Source organism: Salmo salar, chromosome 12 (genome assembly GCF_965601325.2).
Source record: "Salmo salar chromosome 12, fSalSal1, whole genome shotgun sequence".
NCBI lineage: Eukaryota > Metazoa > Chordata > Actinopteri > Salmoniformes > Salmonidae > Salmo > Salmo salar.
This window is the reverse complement of record NC_138302.1, coordinates 38719656-38743916: the sequence shown is the minus strand read 5'-3', so window position 1 is coordinate 38743916 and position 24261 is coordinate 38719656. Positions and strand designations below refer to the sequence as shown.

At 42.7% G+C, this 24261-nt stretch overlaps 2 protein-coding genes and 1 non-coding gene across 7 annotated transcripts; 2 read left to right on the top strand and 1 right to left on the bottom strand.

Annotated features, from left to right (window-relative positions):
• Positions 1-2560: 2560 nt before the first annotated feature.
• mal (mal, T-cell differentiation protein) lies at positions 2561-9869 on the bottom strand. The gene is given in 4 exon segments (NM_001141320.2): positions 2561-3278; positions 6866-6988; positions 7987-8154; positions 9739-9869. Coding segments are annotated over 4 exon segments (456 nt in total). The 5' UTR covers positions 9829-9869; the 3' UTR covers positions 2561-3203.
• trnat-ugu (transfer RNA threonine (anticodon UGU)) lies at positions 5507-5602 on the top strand. The gene is made up of 2 exons: positions 5507-5546; positions 5567-5602. It is a non-coding gene; the product is annotated as a tRNA-Thr (tRNA).
• Positions 9870-19953: 10084 nt separating the features above from the next.
• Positions 19954-24261, top strand: pgap4 (post-GPI attachment to proteins GalNAc transferase 4). Of its 5 annotated transcripts, none has more exons than XM_014131185.3 (2): positions 19954-20066; positions 21930-24261. In XM_014131185.3, the coding sequence occupies exon 2, from the start codon at positions 22384-22386 to the stop codon at positions 23572-23574; it is 1191 nt and encodes a 396-aa protein (XP_013986660.1). In that variant the 5' UTR covers positions 19954-20066; positions 21930-22383; the 3' UTR covers positions 23575-24261. The 5 variants fall into 5 exon arrangements, with proteins under 5 accessions (XP_013986660.1, XP_013986662.1, XP_013986663.1 ...); XM_014131187.3 differs by having other exon boundaries at positions 20017-20192; XM_014131188.3 differs by lacking the exon at positions 19954-20066 and adding an exon at positions 20791-21001.

Genomic DNA, 24261 nt, shown 5'->3' with positions numbered 1-24261 from the left:
CACGTTGAAAGTCACTGAGCTCTTCAGTAAGGCAATTCTACTGGCAATATTTGTCTATGAAGATTGCATGGCTGTGTGCTCGATTTTATTTCCCTGTCAACAACGGGTGTGGCTGAAATAGTCAAATCCACTAATTTGAAGGGGTGTCCACATACTTTGTATATGTATTGTGTCTCATCAAGGGATAAAATACAGCTGTCAGATTCTGCGCCTCAGGACTAACCCTGAGTGACAGTGTGAGACAGTACATCTGAAACTGGGAGGGGAGGGTACATTTGAATTCATGTGGTGTTACAGCACAGCAGATGACATTGCACAAATGGCCGTGCTCATGTAGTTCATCTTCAATCGCCCACTGGGGCAAACCACTGTAGCCTATCTACTGACTCTCTGGACACCAAAGATATTTTGGGAATAGCTGGTGGTTTGTTTCCAGTGCCGGAAGGAGTACCTAAGTCAAACATTTTTTGGGAGGGGAGCACTGAGCATTTCTTTTCAAATGCATCTGTTTCAAAATGTGACTGTACTGACATGTTCATTGTAGCCCTTGATTACTTTTAATTATCTAATTTCTCTTTTGTTTTTGAAGCTTTGGTGCATTCTTGACCTGAATGACCTCTAAAGTAACAAATATAATTGGAAGAGTAGATTCTGTTTACATTAAAGAAAATATTTGAAACCTAGCTATTTCTCTACAAACATGTTTTTTTTACCAAAGTGCTTAGCAAACGAACAATTAAGTCAAATGTTACACTGGCATCCATTCAATCTCTCCCTTTACAAAGCTTGTGGAAGTAGGGGATATACATGTATACATAACTCTGTGTTGTTGTTTTTGTCGCACTGCTTTGCTTTTTCTTGGCCAGGTCACAGTTGTAAATGAGAACTTGTTCTCAACTGGCCTACCTGATTAAATAAAGGTGAAATAAATAAAATAAAAATGTGTCTGGCTTAATGTGCTTACTCACCTAATCCCAAAGCGGAGTTCTCCTCTGAGTCCGTTTTTTCATGTAATGTCGATGGATTAACAGATGGTGGTGCTTGAGTGTTATTTTACAAGACTTAACATATCAATAATGACATTTCATGACGACAGATGAAGCAATGCCTTGTCATGTGTGGTTCACTTGCAGTACAATAAGCGATTATTGATTTAAATACTGTTATCCATTGTATTTCACCATTTCTAGTCCTCTGACTCACTTTATGTAAATTCATCTGTGTGAATCATATGGATAAAATAAATTAATGGGTAATAAATGGATGAAAGAATAAAATCTAATAGCAATGGTTATACATTTTCATTGTATTTCACAATTTCTAGTTCTCTGATTCACTGTATGTAAGTGAACCTGTGTGTTTCATGGGCATATAATCACTAAAGTCAAAATATCAGCCAAATAGCAATGCTAATTCAGGGTAACAGTATGAGTCATGGTGTATAATATGAACAAGTCATATGGTGATTTTAATTTCCTTAACCTCTGACAGGAGTAGTTACTGCCCACTCAAAATTGTGTGTGTGTGTGTGTGTAGCATGCTTGCACCACTGGGTCCCAATGACGTGTGTGTCCCAGCCACCCTGCCCCTGGCCTAACTTTATTTACGCCCTCTGCCAGGGCATTCAGATTCAGGTTATTCTGGTTTCATACTAGAGCAGGACGAGTCACCCCGCCTTCTTACAGATAGATACTGATCCCCACCTGATAGAATCTAGACTAAAACACTACTTAGCACCTATTCTTGTTCCACAGCCACTTGTCTTTGACACAGTAGTTACAAGATTTGCAAGCAACGCTGGACAACACCTGTGATGTTCATGTACACATTGTAAATTAACAAGCCCCAGGTTCAAAAATTCAAAATAAATTAGTTGGTGAATATGTTAACCTTTTTCAGTGGGCGTATGTCACACTTTGAATGCCAACATGTTACACTTCCATAGTAAATGTCACCAAATGATATTGCTGATGTAATATGTTTGAATAATGTTATTCTATCTTAGGTAATGACACCTGTCTCACTGACTGCATATACCAATGCCTTCCAGTGGGAAACAGTACTAGGAGGTGTGGTGTACCTGTTATTAGAAATGGGGAGGACCATAGAGATAAGATTGTTAAGAGAGATAAGAATGCACCTGATACGTGTGACACACAATACAACAAAAACATCACTGCAATAAACAGGTTAAAGCACACTTCATGTCACAGAGATCCATGACCCTTTTGTTAGGTCCTCTGACTTGACAAAATGGGACTCTCAAGGGAAAAGGAGATTAGAATGAAGCTACGTTCTTGATTCACCTAACACTGTGCCTGATGAAAAATGTATAAGTGTCAATATCAGACATCAGCCCAGTGGCTTGAAATGGAACCCTGTTGGAGGTGATACATTACCCTATTTTGTCGTTAACAGCTGTCAGCTCCGAAACTAAAGATAGACCAAACAAACAATAAAATGGGTAACCAGTCTATGAGGCTACAAACACTTTGGGTCGTTGAAAAGAGCAAGCTATATTAAAGATAATTAGCAATTATCACTAATGTGTCCTACTGTAGGCTTACAATGTCTCATAAAACCTTTATTAGAAAGTAACAGTAAGTGGATCCATCAAGTTCTACATTTTACAGAAATGCTATCAGTAGCAAAGCATATAAAACAAGCAAAAAGACATTTCATTACATTGTACATTTCTGGTTTGTTCAAAGAAATGTGGTAGATTAATTGAAAAAATTATAAAAGTAAAAAATGGTAAAATAAAAAAATGGGACCTTAATTTTTGCAACTGTAATAATTGACTTTGTAGCCCATCATTACTTTTTAATTCTAGTTTTGCTTTGCTTTCATATGGTTAGTCCTCCGAGAGGGATCTGGTTCTGCATCCCAATTCTCTACCCGTCTACTCTAAGTGTGCATATGTTCACTTCCCTTCATGGATTTAAAAAGAAAGGACATGTAGGCCTATGATGGCAATTCCCTCTAGTCTAAACCATGCTTAAACCAATAATTTGCTTTTGAGTATGTAGGGGGGAGTGCACACTTTAGGAGAATGACTGAGAATTGAGATGCAGAGCAGATAGATTTCTTCTTTACTTTAGGGTATAGGCCATGCAGTACATTACACCACAGCCCTCCTTGATTTCAAATCGTAGATTTTAGACCTTCTCCTCTTTGACTGAGGCCTTTAGCATCGTTCTAGTTTAGAAGGACTTCCACCTGAAGGCCGAAAAGATGGTGTGGATGAAGTAGAGGAGCGTGGCCACGTAAGAGAACACCTGGGAGAGTAAGAACATATATCAGCAACAAGCAGGGGTGACATTGCACAGATAAAGATATTCAACTGGGACTCAAACTCTGGTCCAGTGACTGTCAACCCAACACCTTAGCTGTTAGGCCAAGACATCCGAACTCCTTGACAAGGTCACTAGGTGTTTGACTGAAATCGCAACAATATCTTCCACCTTTGGATGGGTAACAAACACACAATGAATACGCCAAAGTTTGGGGAACTCAGTACATAATCTAGCCTACTGTTAGACAGTTGAACGCCCACAAACCCTACTAATAAGCAAGACTACCAAAATGAGTTCAAGCAGAAACAGTAACTCCAATTTAGGAGTGCACAATTCTAGTTAAATATTACTGTATGCAATAGGAAATTATTCTGTGGTCGAATCTGTAACTAATTAAAGAGGATGAAATCATTTCAATCATTCCTGTTACTTTGGGATTGAGGCCTAATGCATTGAGTAAAATATAAATTGAATGTACAAAACATTAAGAACACCTGCTTTCCATGACATGGACTGACCAGGTGAAAGCTATGATCCTTTATTGATGTCACTTGTTAAATCCACTTCAATCAGTGTAGATGAAGGGGAGGAGACAGGTTAAAGAAGGATTTTTAAGCCTTGAGACAACTGAGACAAAACGGCGCACCGGTTTGTGTCAAGAACTGCAACGCTGAGGTGTTTTTCACACTCAATAGTTTCCCATCCACCACCCAAAGGACATGCAGCCAACTTGACACATGTGGGAAGCATTGGAGTCAACATGGGCCATCATCCCTGTGGAACGCTTTCGACACCTTGTAGAGTCCACGCCCCGATGAATTGAGGCTGTTCTGAAGGCAAATAGGGCGGTGCAACTTAACATTAGGAAGGTGTTCTTAATGTTTTGGACACTTAGTGTCCATAACAAATGGTGTGGATTACATACTCAACTCGAACCCAGACCACTTTTGAGTCGTGAAAACATCTGACAAATTCTGATTTAGGGACATAACACTCGTTTTCAGGCGTCAAATGAATCCACCCCACATACCATCAGTTGTGTAGATCCAGCTATATGCCTCAAACTAATATGCATAGAGGAAAAATAAGCACAGAATAAAACCTTGAAATTATATGGTGCTTTTTACCCATTCATTTTGGAATGAGGCATGTAGCTGGATCTACTGAACAGATGGCCTGGGAGTCTAGGACCAGGGATGTACTGCTGCCAGAGCACAGGGGACTGGCGCTCCCTCACTTTTTTTTTATTTGAGAATACACAGAGCTTGTAAATCTATTTCTGGAAAAAGTATTCTGATAAATTCTAAATAAATTCTATTTAATTACGAATAAAACTGTCATTCTATACTTTTTCATGTAAACCAAATAAATATGTCTAGCAGCCTAGAGGTAGGTAAATGGTGGTTTCTTCCCTGTCGTCTGTCTGGCGGTGGCGAGAATGATGAAGAACTGTAGGCTACAGAGTCTGTGCACTGGAGAGGCCCATCAGAGGCTTGACCACTTTTTTTTAAAATCCGCAGCTCGGCTGAGTGTGAGAGGGGGTTCAGCCACATGAGCCTTATCACACCAACAAGCTCTAGGTCCAAATTCATTGTGTATCTGCCTTGATGTTCACAAAACTCCACGTACCACCTCTTGTGCAGTGGAACCCAGAACAATATGTGACTACTTGGTTACGGCGACACAGTTCTGCCGAGGGCACATAAACCAGAGTGGCCACCGCAAAGCCCAAGCAGCTTGACCCTCTCTGGAAGTTGCTGTAGCCCTGCCTGGGATATTTTGCCTATTGGTTGAGACGCAGGCCCCATTCTAGCTTGGGACAGTATGTCAAGGTGGGCAATTGGAAATGTGAATTGGGCCAAGTTGGAGGTAATAATGCATTTAGTTTATTGAGATGCATGAATACACCACAACAAAGGCTTGATTTAATGGCTGTTTTGAAACAGATTTCCTGCAATTCTACATAGTAATGATTTACGTTCACTACTTGGTCAATTGATTTGATAGCGTGTTAATCTATGCAAATAAATTATATGAATTGATAGTTCACCTCTCTGTTTTCTTTTATTCTGTTATAGGGTATATTGTAACCATGTGTTCAAGTTAATCAAATCAAAGTTTATTTACGATACAGCGTAGTGTAAGCTACACAAAACAATGAAATGCTTCCTCGCAACAAAAGCTCTCCTCGCAAGCAGTGCAATGATATAGCCTTCCCTGTGGCTCAGTTGGTAGAGCATGGTGTTTGTAATGCCAGCATGGTGTGTGCAACGCCAAGGTTGTGGGTTCGATTCCCACGGGGGGCCAGTACAAAAAAAATGCATGAAATGTATGTATTCACTACTGTAAGTCGCTCTGGATAAGAGCGTCTGCTAAATGACTAAACTGTAAACTGTAACTGTATATTAAGCTATATGCATTTACATTAGGCTATAGCCTACAAATAGCTATACCACGTAGTCATAGGCCTATTAGGATTTACTTTAAATTATTGTATCCTTCAACAACCCAAGTTGGTTCAACTTCTTTAACATCATTGTGTGATCCTGGCATTGTCCCTTAGGCAAGACACAGTGCATCCGGAAAGTACTCAGACCCCTTCACTTTTTACACAATACCCCTTAATGACAAGGTTATTAGAAATTTCAACAACAAAAAACAAACAGAAATACCTTATTTACATAAGTATTCAGATCCTTTGCTATGAGACTCAAATTAGTTCTGGTGCATCCTGTTTCCATTGATCATCCTTGAGATGGTTCTACAACTTGATTGGACATAATTTGGAAAGGCACACACCTGTCTATATAAGGTCCCACAGTTGACAGTGCATGTCAAAGCAAAAACCAAGCCATGGGGTCGAAGGAATTGTCCGTCCGAGAGAGGATTGTGTTGAGGCACAGATCTGGGGAAGGTACCAAAACATTTCTGCAGCATTGAAGGTCCCCAAGAACACAGCTGCCTCCATCATTCTTAAATGGAAGAACTACCAAGATTCCTACAGCTGGCCACCCGGCCAAACTGATCAATCGGGTGAGAAGGGCTTTGGTCAGGGAGGTGACCAAGAACCCGATAGTCGTTCTGACTCACAGAGCTCTAGTGTTCCTCTGTGGAGATGGGAGAACCTTCCAGAATGACAACCAGCTCCGCAGCATTCCACCCATCAGGCCTTTATGATAGAGTGGACAGATGGAAGGCACTCCTCAGTAAAAGGCACATGACAGCCCGCTTGGAGTTTGCCAAAAGGCCCCTAAAGACTGAGACGATGAGAAGCAAGATTATCTGGTCTGATGAAACCAATATTGAACTCTTTGGCCTGAATGCCAAGTGTCACGTCTGGAGGAAACCTGGCACCATCCCTACGTTGAAGCATAGTGGTGGCAGCATCATGCTGTGGGGATGTTTTTCAGCAGCAGGGACTGGGAAACTCGTCAGGGGCAGGGAAACTAATGGATGATATTTGATACTAAGCTGTGCAGGAACTGTTACAGTGAGAAAGACGTGAATATTTTAGATTGTTTTTGGCATCCCTATATATTTCCTAAGATTTGCTGTTATGGAAGACTTACCACTGCAGAAATGTCAAGTCGATAGTCAAAGATGGCTCCGCTTTTCTTATCCATGGTCACTTTGGCGAGTGCCACTGAGGCACTGAGGTAGAAGAAAGCTGCTATGCCGTGATATGCAAAGTCCTGTGTGAGATAGAAAGGGAAGGATGAAGAAATTATTTTCACTGCGTTTGACTGGATCATGGAAAAGATCTGGGGTGAAACTTAACCAACAATGCAGTGTGACTGCTTTTTGGAGCCAGAAGATTATCTTACAGCGAAGAGCACGGCATAGGTGAAGTCTGCTTGAGCCAGCGCTACATTTATTTTCCTTAGACCAGTTTTTCCCAATCCATTTCTGGCCAGCCTCCGGGGTGTGTACATTTTAGTTTTAGCCCAGCACTAGCACACCTGATTCAACTAATCACCACGCCTTTGATTAGTTGAATCAGGTGTGTTCGTGATGGAATCTAAAATGGCTACACCCTGGGGAGTCCGCTAGGAATGGATTGGGAAACACTGCCTTATAACTTATGAGATCTAGCATTTTCTGAAGAAGTACACTTTTCATCATCAATACATACATATATTTATTATCAATGGCGATTATGACTGTTGAATATAGTGGGCCTCCTCCAAAGAGAGCCATCATAACTGGGGCGGCAGGTAGCGTAGTGGTTAGAGCGTTGGACTAGTACCCGAAAGGTTGAAAGATCGAATCCCCGAACTGACAAGGTAAAAATCTGTTGTTCTGCCCCTGATCAAGGCAATTAACCCACTGTTCCTAGGCAAACATTGAAAATAAGAATTTGTTCTTAACTGACTTGCCTAGTTAAAAAACATTGATTTCATACTCAGGTGCTTCTGCTGCTTTTCCGTCTAGGTCTAGTATGCCAACTATCATGTAATTCATATTAAGTGCAAATTTCTATTTCGACAAAGCTAGGTTCCTGGCTAATTCATTGAAAAGTTCCCCAGGATTGCCCCCTCAATTTGACTAGATTTTTAAAAATGAAATATACATGCTATGTTACTATTTGTGTGTGCTCGTTGAACTTATCCTTTGTCTGGTTGGTCGATTAAAAAAATCTATCCAAGGTGCTTCCGCCCCCCCCATCCCAAAAAAAACAGGAAAGACTCACAGCAGTTGCCCATCCCCCGCTGTTGCGATGCACTCCGAAGGCGAACATGCACATCCAGATGAAGGTCATGGTGAAACAAAAGACGGACACGAACATCACCCAGCCCTGTGGGTTGGCGGGATCCACCAGTGTACATGCCACCAGGATCCATACCAGACCTCCAAAGACCTGAAACAAAGCATTGCAGTAGAGTAAATGGTTTTATGGTCCATTCAATTAAAATGTAAAGAAGAAGTCAATTTTTCCACTCAATTAGATTTGCACTTATGGTAATACTCAAACTAAATATGATTTTCAAATATTGAGAACAATATACAGCATATCCAAAAAACATGTGGGGAATCCCCTACAGCCAGGGTAAGTGGAAAAATAATGTTAGGTTGTATTTTCAGTGGAACATCCAGTGGCCTTGGTAGTAAGGGATACAGTGTATTCCTACAATTATTTTGTTTCATTGGTTTGAAAATGTTGGAGTCTGCAGTTTTTTTTAGGGACACCCTAGGAGATCTGCAGATCTGTGACACCCTAGGAACTAATTTGGTGCTATTAGTGAGTTTGGGGAGAAAACAAAATTGGCATTCCTGAAGCTAAAACTACACTACTGTAATAGCACTTATTCCATTGTTGTAATCAATTATATAACATAGTGACGTAAACAGATTATCATTTACCAGACCTACCTTAGAAAACCAACAATGGCCTGCCCTTCCCCAATCCCTATGACATACGATTTATGAAAGGTACAATTAGTTGTTTTTCATCAAGTCACACCCTTTCTGTTACTCCACCCTGACAAGCTCCAGCAATTAATCTGTTGCCTGGGAATGCAAAAGTAGGGTGTGTGTGTGTGTGTCAGAATCCACCTGTCTTGTTCATTTAGGATATCTTGTCAGTAGCCATGGTCCAGTCTGATTGTGCCATCATGCCACTCCTTGTCATGCCAAACATGTTTGGTAAGACAAGGAGTTGACATGATAGAACTGACAGATCTGTGACCAGGCAATTGTATCAGGGCCAGGCAATGGCAAAGCTAGGCATACAACATTCCACCAGTGGTCTGAGATATCAGCATGAGTGTGGATACTTGTGGTGATTGTGAAATGTCTACAAACTAATACCAGGATATCTTGACATTTCACACACTTTCTATACTAGATGTGATGGTTCAGTAGATATACTACTCATAGTCATAATAACTGCAAGGCGCACGCTTCTTCTAAAAACAACCTGCATTTAACATTATATCAAATAAGTGTTTTACTGAATGATGACTTGTAGAAAATGCACCCCATACAGTCCATACATAAAGGCTATGTTCCTCCCCAAATCATAAGAGCAACATGTGCTGAATTTACACAGGCAGACCAATTATTGTCATTAATTGGTCATTGGACCAATCAGATCAGCTCTGAAAAAGATAACGTGATTGGTCAAAAGATCAATTAGCAGAAAAAAATATCAGAATTGTGCTGCTTGTGTAAACCCAGCCAAACTTTCCTACCCACTGGGAACACTGGTTCGATCAACGTTGTTTCCACGTAATTTAAATGAAATTACGGCAACGTGGAATAGACGTTGAATTTACGTCTGTGCCCAGCGGGTAGAGGCAACATTTTGTCTCAAATTGGAACACACATTAAAAGGTTCTACAGGTGCACGACCATGGGAAGTGCGTCAATTGACGTCATTAAAATACTATCACGTTTGTGTACAATATATGCCTAGCAAAAACAGTAAACCATTGTAACTCACAAGCTCCGGTAGGTAGAGAATGTCTGGAATAGTTGTGCATATTCCTAGTCCACTGGGTAAATTCCCCATAGTGCCTGTATTTGATGTCATGGTTGCTCTCCGGTTTCGCGTACCTCAAATGTAGTAATGGTAGAATAGGTGCAGGTGCCCGTTTTAAGAGAGATGCCAACTTGAAAAACCTGCTTTCCCATCCCGATACCTAACTGTCACACCCGACCAAATAAAGACCAGTTTTGTAGTTTACCTACACGTGAATTGTAGGCGAACCTACCAATTAGTCATATCTATGATATATTCAAGAAGTTTGTCTGAACTTGTAGAAGCCGCGCTATACATTTTTTTCAAGTTGACTCATTCGTCACACCCAACTGTTGACAAACTCACCCTCGAAGTGTGCCTTTGGCAAATCAACACGAGTGAGCAACAAGTGATCAACTCCTAATTTTAAAACTCAAGATCGAAAAAATAGTTTTACAATAGATGCTTTAGTCATTGTGTGAGAATGAGACAATTGTCCTAATAAAAGTTGTTAAAATGCCTGATCTAATTAGTCAGTTATCCACAGAAAGACATAATTATTGCCTATAAAACGTGTAGTTCCTGAAAAACAATAATCCGTTCTATTCAGACTTTTTTTTTCAATAGAATAGAATACAATAACTTTATTTTTCTCAGAGGGATATGTGGTCCGATTTGTCTACTAGGACAATTAAGATAAATTAAAGTGCAGTTTTTCAATTTATCATGTCATAACTGCCAAAATAAAGGAAATACCAACATAAAGTGTCTTAATAGAGCGCTGGGCCACCAGAACAGCTTCAATGCGCCTTGGCATAAATTCAAGTGTCTGGAACTCTATTGGAGGGATGCCACACCATACTTCCACGAGAAATTCCATAATTTGGTGTTTTTTTCGAAAACACTGTCTCATGCACAGCTCCAGAATCTCCCATAAATGTTTCATTGGGTTGAGATCTGGTGACTGACACACACACACACACACACACACACACTTTAAGCCCCCTGAGATTTCTTCTTCTAGCCAAAATAATAGGCAACTGAGCATTGCCTAGTCTGGAAGGACCAGCTTTTAATATACTTTGTATCCCTCGTTTACTCAAGTGTTTCCTTTATTTTGGCAGTTATTATACTTTAAAATGATCCATTGTTTTGTAGGTCATTTATAAACTTAACACTAACAACGTGTAGAATAATGTAGCTAGGATCCTATTAGACAATATCCAATGTATAATAAGTTGCCACTAACTTCCCCCATTGATCTAACTGGGTATTGCTACAAAACATTATCATTTGTGTTCTGGGGTTTAACAGTAATGTACGTCCCAAATATAACCCTGTCCCTATTTAGTGCACTACTTTTGAACAGGGCCCATAAGGGCTCTGAACAAAAGTTGTTCACCATAGGGAATAGGGTGCCAATTGGGATGAAGCCTGAGTGCATGTGTGTGGAGTTTGTATGGGCATGTCTCCAGACGAGACACTACACACCAATGTCTCCAGGCACGCCACTCTCCAAGTGACAATTATGTCGTTTGAGGGAACTATTATCCTTTCACACTATCATGCTGACCCAGCTCAGTTCCACAGTGACTATGGTGGAGGCAGAACCAGGCTGACCCAGTACAGTTCAACTTGGCTCAGCCCAGTAGTGGGAAAGGGATATAACTTAACTGACACCTTTAGGATGACAGTGCTATGTTGTAATATGGTTATGTTTTGTCTTATGGAACATTTTAAACTGGTAATACAATAAATATAATTTGATGTGCAAACTCCCCCTTACTCATGTATGGTTGTGTGAATGTGACGAGAGAAGGTGGCTTGAACCTTTTCATGTTTTCAGGCCGTCATTGTAAATAAGAATTTGTTCTAGTTAAATAAAGGTTAAATAAAATAAAAAATGTTGTGACCATCCCATGTGCAGGAAATTATGAGTGACATGGGTTTGGGTAAGGATATTTTCAATCAAAGTATTGTTTGACAACCACTGGTCACTGTTAAACCTATTGCAACCTATTTTAAAGTCAGCACATGTATAGCTAGCCATCCTCTCATTTGCTTCTATGAAGAACATATAGAAATGCTTTCATAACATGACCTGGGTATACATTGCCACCTAGTGGATATTCTTTAGCTTACTTAAGAGATGTCCCGTCTTGTTCAAGTCTTATGGTAAATTGTTGGCTTCTTCAGAGCGGGAGAGTCCCAACTCCAGGAAAAATCTGTCTCCTTTTTGTGTGGAGGTCAATGAGAATTAATGGCTTATTTGCTACGTGAGGTTTATTTGATCGAATAGAAGTTTTGTAATGCTTAAGTTGTTACGAGTGTAATGATATAAGTAGGACGCGTGACATCCCGGCAACTTGAAAAAAAAGTTTTATATCGGCTATGATATGTATAAGTTGCCCAGCCAGGCAACTTATACATTTGATCTCCACTATAAAAAGCATATAGACATTATCTCACATTTCTTTTAGACTAACATTTCGTTTTCAACAGCTGAGATGTGTATAAACCTTGCTGTCGGTCTCTCCAAAATTTGCAACATTGTTTCAATATTGAAATGGGATCTCCTGATGTCCGATAGTAATGAACTTGTCAGGAGTGGGGAGGAGACAAACAGGCAGTCAGCGTTTCTCAGCCAGTCGAAATCATGAATCAGCTGGCATCAATTTTATGGATAAATATATTGTAACGACCCGGTATTGTGTTCTGTGTTTGTGGGTGTGTTATGGTTCTCATGGCTACTAGCAGGGGTTAAATATGTCAGGACAGAGGGAAAGGTTGGGGGGGTATGATGGGTAATCCCGCGGGATTTGGAAATGCATAAATAGGGATTACTGTCTCATCTTCTCTCTCTTTCTGTTCGGGGCCTTGATCTGTTCCTATGGGAGTAAACATTAATTAGACTTGGTATAGTTGTGTACGTTCGGCATTTAGCGGCGTGGGCTGTGGCCTGAACAATAGCCCAGTTTAGGAATAAACCTGTGTTCTGACCTGCACACCTAGAGTCCGTCTCTTTTTCCTTTATGACCCAGCCGGGTCATTACATTGGCGTCAGAAGTGCTTTCGAACTACGGGATCAAGACTAGGCGAGTTAGCTGTTCAGTATAGGCCGGGTTAGCTTTAGCGTGACTCGCATCTACGGTCATGATGCTTGGGGCGAGGCGGAAAATTAAGGAAGAGTCGGACAATGTGTCCGTTGTGGGCTCGGGGGTACCCGGTCGGGAGGGTCGGGCGGCGACTGCCGTAGAAGAGCTGGAGGGCCACATGGCGGGAGTTAAATTGTCAGTCAGCAAGATGGCAGAACTGGCGGGTTTTCCTTCACACCGCTCGAGAGCAGACGTTACGGCGACGGGGATATCGACGTCACCGGGTGCGGAAATGGCGGGGCCTGCTTATGTAAACAGAGATGGCAGCGGCCTATTGCCATTAGCCACGGTAGCGGCTAAACTACCAAAGTTCAATGGACAAGGTAAATGGGACGTTTTTTTTCACTCAATTCGAGTTGTTGGCTAGAGCCGGGAGGTGGTCTGACGAGACGAAAGCGTTACAGCTTGCCCTGAGCCTGACAGAGGAGGCGTCGGAATGCCTGTTAACGCTAGCCCCGGACGAGAGGGGCGACTACGGTGCGCTAGTGGAGGCATTGGGGGGTCGTTTCGGCAGCGACGCGCAGCCCAACATGCTGCGGATTGAACTGAGTAACAAAAAGAGACTTCAGGGGGAATCATTAAAGGCGTTGGCAAGTGGTATTCTGAGCCTGACCAGGTGGGCTTATGCAACTATGCCGATTGGGGTGCAAGACGAGCTGGCACGGGACAGTTTTATTAGAGCGCTCTCTTCCACCGAACTGGGTAAGCATGTTCAGATGGCGGACCCACCATCTCTGCGGGCTGCAGTGGAGATAGCAAGGAAGAGGGAGCTGATCTGGGGTGAGGGAGTGAGAGTGGAAGTCGCCAGTCAACCAGAGGTGAGAGCAGTGGTGGCTGGGGTGCCAGGGGTCACGAAACCAGAGTGGGTCGACGAGTTGGGCGGGCTAGTCAAGACTGCTTCGCTTGTCATGGAGAGGGGCTCCAGGCAGCGTCGCAGTGTCAGCTCAACTCCTATTGTCTGCTGGGGTTGTGGCCAGCCTGGCCACATTCAGCGGGAGTGTGGCAGATTCCCCCGTCACCAGGGAAACGACGGCGGGTTCTCGCGCAGGGGGCAGCGCGGACCCACCCCCCCGCCCCCGAACCCACTGTAAGCAAAAGAGGTACCCAGCAGCGCAGACAAGAGGGTGGGGACCTGCTCCCCCAGGGTGTAGCTGCCACCGTGTTTCCTAGTCCAGTAGTTGTGGTGGGACGTACCACCGTTGGGGACTTCTGCAATGTCATCATCAAGGTAGAGGGGGTGGAATGTTTGGCCCTGGTCGACACGGGCTCTACAGTAACCCTGGTGAGACCCGACATACTACCTGTTGGGGTGCGGGTGGAGCCGACCCTTGTCCAGCTACGGACTGTCACGGGGGAGCTAGCCCCCATGTTAGGGAAGTGTCAGCTATCTGTGACTGTGGGGGGGAGAACTGTGGGGTGTCTGGCGTGGGTAGCAGCGGTGCAGGACCCCTGTATACTGGGAATGGACTTTTTGAAAAACTGTGGGGCTCAGTTGGACTTAGCGTCGGGCACTTTGAGGCTGTCGGGGGGGCCCACAGTGGGAATGTCGCCTTCGGGAGAGCCAGCAGCGGGCAGGGCTGTCCCTCCGTCTTCCTCCAAGCTTGCAGAAACTCCACCGGTCATCCCGGCTGCTCCCTTGGTCGTTGTGCCATTCCAGCAGCTGCCTCCGGCGGCGACGGCCTTCACTCCCCATCATGGTGCAAACACAGGCAGCTCAGTAGCCCAAAACACACTGGCTCCTTGACTTGGAGTTACATTGTGTTGTTTAAGTGTTCACTTAATTTTTTGGAGCAGTGTATATTTAATGGTCTCGTTGCAAAAGCTAAATTGTCGCAAGGGAACTTTTATTTATTTTATTTCACCTTTATTTAACCCGGGTAGCAAAGATTATAGCAAACACCACTGAAACGGAATTGGTGCTCGCTAGCTTTGCAAATTCAGCTGTTGTTGGAAGCCAGCCAATATGAAACAAACGATTAAAATTACAAAAGGTTGCAGCATATGTTGTGTAAATGGTGAACTCATACAGCTGTCAACTCTTGTCACTGCAATCCGTTTCACATTTGCTAGCTACCTTTTAGATCAAAGCCCATATAGAATGATAGAAGATAAGATGATAGAAGCCCATCTCCTACTGTAAATAACCTACACACTGTGTGTGTGTGTGTAGCCAGCCAGGTAGAAAAATGTCGGAAAAAAGACAGACATCAGAGTATTTTTCAGTACACAAAAACGCAAAGTAAGAACCCTAGTAGCCTAATATCCCAAAGACTAGTTGATAAAATGTTCATAAGAAAGAAGTGAAATGCTAATGGAAATGTTTCACAATGATGTCATTAGGCAGAGCAGGCAACAGATGGCACACAGACAGCAGAGTTGTGGACAGATAGGCAGGGACAGACTGGCAGAGACAGGGAGTCTCAGGTAAGTTTGTTGAGTCTTTGTTTGGCAACATTATGAAAGGTTCTCAATTTTTTTTACTTGTAAAATAGGAACATAATTGGAAAATGCCATGGATACCCCCATGTAATATTCATATGTGAATACATGCTGAGTTATGGTTGGATGCATTTTGCCGCCGTGTCATACTGTGCGGTGATTGGTTGGGACCACCCAGACGGTTGGGTCGTGGGCAGTTGATCGTACCAACTGAATCAACTACTTAGCCAAGTTCGCACCCAGCCTCTCCAATGCTAATGCACCCCTGCGTCAACTGCTAAAGCAGTCCAGTGAGTTTCTTTGGGACAAGCAACACGACATTGCTTTCCAGAATGTGAAAGACTTGATCACGAGAGAACCAGGACCAATCCTTGCCTACTACGACCCAAACAAAGAGCTCAGACTCCAAGTGGACGCGTCGAAGTATGGACTAGGTGCAGTGCTACTGCAAGAAGGAAAGCCCATCGGCTACGCTTCCAAATCTCTCACAGACTGTGAAATCAACTACGCCCAAATCGAAAAGGAGCTCTATGCCATTCTGTTCGGATGTAAACGTTTCCATCAGTACGTATATGGACGACAAGTCATTGTGGAATCCGACCACAAGCCCCTTGAGTCAATCATGAGGAAACCACTAGCTGCAGCCCCGCCAAGGCTACAGAGAATATTCCTTCAACTACAAAAATACGACTTCACAATCACTCACCGTCCAGGCAAAGACATCCCTGTCGCAGACACACTCTCCAGGAAGTTTCTTACCTACAAGGACAGCAGCCTCAGTGAGGGCATGGACATGCAAGTGCACACTGTGTACAGCAACTTACCAGTTAGTGACACGAAACTGAAGGAGATCCAAGCTGAAACAGACAAGGACTCACAACTCACACAGCTGAGGAAAGTCATACAGGATGGATGGCCTGAGGAGAGGAGAAAATGCCCTCAGAGCGTCTCAGAATTCTGGAACCATCGTGATGAACTATCACAGATCAACGGAATCATTTTCAAAGGAGAGAAAATCATTATTCCTACCAGTCTCAGAGAAGAGATTTTGACAAAGATCCATGCTGGACACATGGGCATGGAAAAGTGCAAACAGAGAGCACGGGACATTTTGTTTTGGCCTGGAATGTGCAAACAAATAGAGGACATTGTTGGTAGATGCACCATCTGTCTTGAAAGACGCCCCTCAAACACCAAAGAGCCAATGTTACCTCTCAACTTAAACTGGTGACTGAACTAAGATATGTTAAAGGTAATGGTATTGCTGTTGTGATTAGTTGTCTAGTTTTGGGTACCGGTAGTTAGGAGTACGGCAAACACCTTATTTCTTTGGTTCCTCAATATACATTTACCATGTTACAACGTAGGCTATGTGTTACAGCACTACTTTTGGTGTCCCCCTCAGGAATTGCTCCTGAGAAAATTTAATGTAATTTTCCCCTCCAAAGTTGATATCAGATTTTCGCCCCTGGTGAGCTCTCACATTTTTCAACATGTTTTTTTTACAAAAGGATAGATTTGGAGTTAGATAAACTTTGATTTTTCGGCAGGAACACATGCAGGATGCTACCCTCCACAGCATGGCCTTTCGCTCGAGATCAAAACTCCAAACCTACAACCCAATTTTGACCAAAATTAATTACAGCTACCAAGGCTTAATTTTTTATAAGCTATACGGAGGTGCTCTAGCAAACAAACAGCAGAGACCTGAGGACACCATCCAACCTGGAACTGAGCTGCCAGGCTTGCAAGGACAGACCACATACAACTTCAATTAGCACTGAGGTGTGAAGTAAATGGTGTCGAGGCCTTTGGGCCCATAAAGTGGCAGGAGTCTTTGAAGCCCCTTCCTGCTGTTCAAAGTCCATTCACTGGCATTTTCTACAAGAAATCTGCCTCCAGAAATAAAAGCTTTTCCCAAGTGGGTGTGACACTTACTCCCATTGCCTGCTGCATTGCTACTTGGATTCCACCTGGCGATCTGTTCACCGTCTGCCCTGGCCTGTCTCCCCCTGTCTGGAACAGGTACCCCCACCACACTCCCCCCTTTCTCATGAGCTTTTGCTTGCCTCCAGCACACATGCACTGTTGGGGCGAGTGACTCTGACCTTACAATGGCTAGCCCCAAGTCATTCTATATTTAATTTTTTTACTGTGCATTTTGCTATTTGCCTCATGACTCCTGCATGTTTTGTTGACTATTAACTTTTTTTACCCAACCGTGGGACAGACGATGTTTGTTCCCACACTCGGGACTCTGACTCTCAATTGGTTACACGGACCTTTGGCCTCCCATCCTATTCTAACCACCTCTCGCCGGCGTTGTATTCATGCTACCTGATGAAATTGCTGCACAATATGATCTTGTTGCCATCTGATGCACATTCAGATGTCATAAATCAGCACTGCAGAGCTCTCTCTGTCCTATGCCATGCCTTGATTGTATTACTGTTGATGATACCTGGAAATGTGCATGTACACCCTGGCCCATCTACTGTAACTGGCCCCAATTCTGACTTGTGCTCTGATATTTGCTTCACTGATTTCTGCTCTCGTAAAAGCCTGGGTTTTTTGCACATTAACACTAGAAGCCTATTACCTAAAATGGATCAATTGAAAGTGTGGGTTCACAGCTCCTATCCAGATGTGTTGGTCATTACTGAGATGTGGTTAAGAAAGAGTGTTTTATGTTAACCTTTCTGCTTACAACCTTTTTCGGCAAGACAGATCTTCCAAAGGTGGGGGAGTGGCAATCTTTACCAAGGATCACCTTCAGTGGTCGGTTGTCTCCACCAAGTCTGTCCCCAAACAATTTGATTTGCTGGTTTTAAGCATTCAACTTTTAAATATCTCTTTGTTGACTGTTGCTGGGTGCTATCGTCCTCCATCAGCACCGGCCTGAACCCTACCTGCCCTAAGCTCTCTCCTGGCCACTTGCACTAAGTCTGAATTTGTCCTGCTAGGTGACATAAACTGGGACATGCTTAAACCACCTGACCGAGTCCTAAAGCAATGGGACTCCCTAAATCTTTCTCAGATTATCACCAATCCCACAAGGTATGACTCAAAACACCCAGAAAAGGCTACTTTCCTCGATGTTATCCTCAAAAATAATCCTGACAGGTATCAGTCTGGTGTTTTCTGTAATGACCTTAGTGATCACTGTTTTCAAGCTCTTCTCAATTTACATCAACAACATAGCTCAGGCAGTAGGAAGCTCTCTCATCCATGTATATGCAGATGATACAGTCTTATACTCAGCTGGCCCCTCCCCAGATGTTGTGTTAAATGCTCTACAACAAAGCTTTCTTAGTGTCCAACAAGCTTTCTCTACTCTTAACCTTGTTCTGAACACTTCCAAAACAAAGGTCATGTGGTTTGGTAAGAAGAATGTCCCTCTCTCCACAGAAATGATTACTACCACTGAGGGTTTAGAGCTTGAGGTAGTCACCTTGTACAAGTACTTGGGAGTATGGCTACATACTAGTACACTGTCCTTCTCTCAGCACATATCAAAGCTGCAAGCTAAAGTTAAATCTAGACTTGGTTTCCTCTATCGTAATCACTCCTCTTTCACCCCAGCTGCCAAACTAACCCTGATTCAGATGACCATCCTACCCATGCTAGATTACGGAGATGTAATTTATAAATTGCTATGTTGTTACCTTAGGTCTCGCTTTATGTAGTGTTGTCTCTCTTGTCATGATGTGTGTTTTGTCCTATATTTATATTTTATGATATATATATATATATATTTTTTAATACCAGCCCCGTCCCCGCAGGAGGCCTTTTGGTAGGCCGTCATTGTAAATAAGAATTTGTTCTTAACTGACTTGCCTAGTTAAATAAAGGTTAAATAAAAAAAATTAAAAATTAATAACAACACCTGTACCCATATATCCTCCAAACACCGGCTTCTCAGGCATTATTACTTAAGTATTCACCAATCCAAAGAAAGGATAGGCGGGAGCTAGACAGCCCACTGTGCCTTTGTGCACAACGACTCCCATTGTTAGGGCGACGTGTATGGGGTCAATTTCACACCATATGTATTGAATTCAAAATAAAATAAATTGTGAACATGAAAAATAAAGTTGAGAATGTATATTGTATATTATATTTTCGAGGACGGGTGAAATAATGGATGTTGAAATCAAAAACCAAACAATTGAAAGCTAAATGTATAGAATTGTAAACAAAAATAAGACATCAAAACCCAAAAACTTGTAAACAAATAATTTTAAAGTGAGAGCAAATCTCTATGACAAATGATTAAAAAAAAAAATAATTGAAAACGAATGCAAAACTAATGCCAAATGAATGCAAAACTTTCCCAGCAACCAATCTTATTGAATACATTTTGCCTACGCTCTTGTCTGCATGTACTTACCTTTTGGTTACGCTACTAGTATTTTTGCTTCTATGTCTGTTTCTTTGCTTTCACTGCCAGTCTTTTCGATTGCGAGTTTTGTCATTATTTTTCCATGAAGGGCGGGATTTAGAGGGAGGTGTAGACAATGAGTCTCCATTGGTTCGCTAGTTTTGGAGTGACGGTTCGTCTTAGCCCAATCAATGAACATGATAGACAAGCTTTTTTCTATTGCCTACTTAAGTAGACGGTCTGACGTCACCACTACGCGCTAAATCTTCCCCCCTGTTCATGTTCTGAACATGGCGAACCAGTTACCAATACCTGCGCCGAACGTTGTGCAACAGGTAATTCATATGTTTACCTAAGTAGTTAGAAGGGTCAGCGCCAGTGATACATCAAATCATTGATTGGGTTGAGACAAACCGTCACTCCAAAACCAAACCACAGGAGATGGAAATATGTGGTTTTAGGTAATAGCTTTATGGGATAGCTAGCAACTTGTGAACAATTACCCATTACTTAAAGTGACTACTTTTTAATAGTATTGTTGAATAATACACAATACAATAATATTGTATGGCCTTCCATTTAAGTGTATTGTGATAATGACGTTTGTTTTTTAATTATAATTATTAGGTGGAGCTTGCTAGCTACAATGGTATCTTCAACCTAGCCTTGCTTTAGCTAGCTGCTGATCTGCAGTGCAAACTATCTTGACTTTCTATAAAGGTAGAGAAACAAGTTCAGGGAAAAGTAATTAAACATGTTTTATAACCTCAAGTTATATATTTATCCTGTTTCTTGAACGAAAAGGTCATATTTTGAAATATCCCAAAATAATTTAAATCTCTGACGAGACAGGCTCTCCTCCATTTTCCGATTTTTACAAAGACCACAGCAAAGATTTTTTAACTAACCCAAGCTAGACCACAGCCTGTCCTTTCCAATGGAAACAAATTCATCCAAGTGGGCAGAGCCAAGTACAAGCTAGCGAAATCATATTGGCGCGTTCTAGCAGGTATTTGCATATTCTGTAGGGAACGCCTACTCTGTAGCGTGCGCATGTGCAATAACCCAATTCGCCCTTGCACTCCTAAACAAAGCCATTTTTGAAAACTTTGGCAAAGGCTAAAATCTACAAAACGTAGTCCACTCTGTTCGTAACATGTTCTAGTTTTGGAAACATTGAGATCAAATGTTTCATCGATGAGAATATTTCACCTCGCTCAATCTTCTCCCACTGCCACGACTGGGCTTCCTCTCATCACCATATTTTGTAGTAAGTGGGTACGCCAACCGGATGCTTCAAATTTATACAGCTGGTGAAATATGTCTCATCGTTCTGTCTCATTGTTCAATCTGTGGCTAGTCAGTCTTGTCCGTTCGGTAGCCGGGCAAGACTCCGTGAAAACGACGTAAAGAAATACGTTACGATGTAAACGGGGCATCAGGTGTTGTTTGAAGATCACCATTTAAAATAATGCAGAACTTAAGTGCGCATTTTGAAACATAACCCTTGATTCTAGCTACGGCAGCCATGTAGCAACTATGTTACCAAATTGGAAGTTATGGTGAGAGTGTTTATTTGTTGCTTCCACCATATATCTAACGCAGTATAGACTAAGGAAAATAGATGTTTAATATTTTGCTGCTATTTTTTTCCTGGACAGCACAGTAGTCTATTTAGTAAAGGAAATAGGCTTATGTTGATCGTTCTATTCTCTGCATGTTGACCCGATTATGCACAACGGTGTGCAGTAGCAATAGCCAGGTAAAGTGGGGCACTAACTCGCTTGTTACCGATATAATCTTAAAATGTACAATCAAACGAATTTGTATCGCGCTGTAATTGTACTGGTTCAAACAATGGATTATATACCAATTAGCTATACACTGTGAAGTCAGACGTGACATACGGTCCCGTGTGACTCAGTTGGTAGAGCATGGTGTTTGCAACGCCTGGGTTGTGGGTTCGATTCCCACGGGGGACCAGTACGGGAAAAAATGTATGAAATGTATGCATTCACTACTGTAAGTCGCTCTGGATAAGAGCGTCTGCTAAATGACTAAAATGTAAATGTTAATGTTGCCATACAGTAGTTGAAGCTTTGGGTACAGTCTACACCTGGCTATTCATGTTATTTGGGTGTGCCTCCAACTTGAATAGCCTGAACAAAATTAATAACATTATTTTTTTTTTTATATAGTTTCTCCTGGAACATGGGATCTAATGGAACCGTGGAATGCTACAGGTAGCAGCAGTGTTTGTAGATGGTCGTACAGTTGGAGACTTTTAATTGTCTTTTCCTTGGCCAGAGATACTTGGACAATATCAAACGTGGATTTCTACTTTTGTACACATTTTGCTGGAAGGATGAAAGCTATGAAAAGCAACCATATCAATGCTTTGCATACAGAGCTTTTTCTTTTGCTTTGACATCAATTGTTATTACACTAGTACGCCTGTAGCCACCACACTTCTTTCACACAGCCAACCTGGAAATTAACAGTTGTACAAAGGCGTTGCCCAACCCTAACATTGCAAACAGCTCAGAGCAAACATCCCCTTTTACATAAGATTTGTTAAATCATTGTTGAGACCTGAATCTTTTTTTTTTTAACTTTTCTTTTTACTCAACACTACAATACTCATCTTTATCAATGCCTCGATGGAAAGCTCTGGCGAGCCAGCATTTACGGTGGTCCAGCCCTGTTGCCCAAGGACTAGTTTTGTGTATCATAACGTTTGGCATCGTACTGCCGTTGTGCTGCCACAGGCTACTCTATTCCTACTACTACATTAAATCGATGTACTTGAATGACATGAGCGATCAGTTTCTAGCGGAGAGCTACGAGAGAGGGCAGGAGGCTTTGGAATTCTGGGCGGCATCACGGTCTACCACCGGGTCGGCTGGCTTTTCCAACATCGCTAAGGGATCCGAGCTATTGATCACTGTGGTAACGGCCAGGCGAACGGAGGGCAAGGAATTTCACTACCTGCTTCAAGTGATGCAGCGGCTGGTGTCCCTCCTGAGAGGATGCGGCGAGGGGCGGCGTTGCGCTGAAGTGCTGGTGTGCGACGTGGAAAGCGGTCCCCTGGACAACGAGGATGCGGCGCTACTGGAGAGCCAGTTCCTGGTGGTGAGGAGGTCCCTGGAGGAGCAGGGGAAGAACCAGGCTCACGCCAATACCTTTGAGAGGGAGAAGAGGGACTATGTCTACTGTCTACGCAAAGGATGGGAGCTGGCAAGGCCCAAAAACTTGATAGTCCTCGAGGACGACGCACTACCCAGGGCGGACTTCTTTGCCGTGATCCGAGATTTGCTCTCGCGGCGCTTCGCCCTCCACACTCTCTACGTCAAGCTCTACCACCCGGAGAGGCTGCAGCGCTACTGGAACCCCGAACCCTACCGCATCCTGGAATGGGTGGGACTTGGACTAGTCGTGGCTACCGCACTCCTACTAATCCTTAGTCACGGTGCACCTTTCTCTTTCTCCCTCTCCACCACCCACCTCCTCTTCCTCACCTTGTACATCATGGTTGCTGTAGAGCTGGCCGGTCGGCATTACCTACTCGAGGCACGGCGCTTCTCGCCGCAGCTCTACGCCGTGTCCCCGGCGACCGAGTGCTGCACACCTGCCATGCTGTTTCCGGGTAACTCATCACTCAGGGCGGCGGAGTACCTGGATGGATCATTCTGCGTCAAGGGCAATGCTAAGGACATGGTTCTGTATCAGATGGCTCGGACTATAACCGGAGAGAGAGCGCACAGCATAGAGCCCAACCTGGTCTCCCACATCGGGGCTTTCTCCTCAGTCAGGGCCAATCCATCTAGGCCTAGACTTCTTTGAGGAACAACTGAAAAGAGATTTGAGGCTACGTCCCAGATTGCACTGTATTCCCTATATAGTGCACTATTAGGGCCAATAGAGCTCTGGTCAAAAGTAGTGCATGTAGGGAATAGGGTGCCATTTAATCAGGGTTGGAGACAATTCCATTTCACCTCAGGAAGTTAACTGAATTGAAATGGAATTTACTCCAATCCTTTGATAAATATTACTGAATATCACCATACAGGGTTACCTAACACTCCATAGGGATACATATCACTATGCTAGCATCCCTGACATATACCCAAATCCAACCAATGGTGCCTGTAATGAGAGTCCTTGATGGATATTGAAGGTCTCTCCTGCCTACTGTAAGATTTTACCCATGTAAATGGATCTATTTAACCCATCTAGGCAAGATCTATTTCTCTTATGCAATATTTGGGTACACTCCACACACATTGGGTACACTTTGGAATACAGTATGTTCTATGTTGGCATAACCATGTACTGCATATCCCCTGAAGGTTCAAAAGAGATGTATCATGTAAAATACCAAAACGTGTTGCTGTAGTTGTTGAACTAAGGCTAATAGGTTGTTAAAATCTAATTTAACCATTGGACAATGGCATTATTGCTGTAATGTGACACTTTGAATGTCTGACACTTTGAATGTCTGAAAGAAAAACAATTAAATATATGAAGATA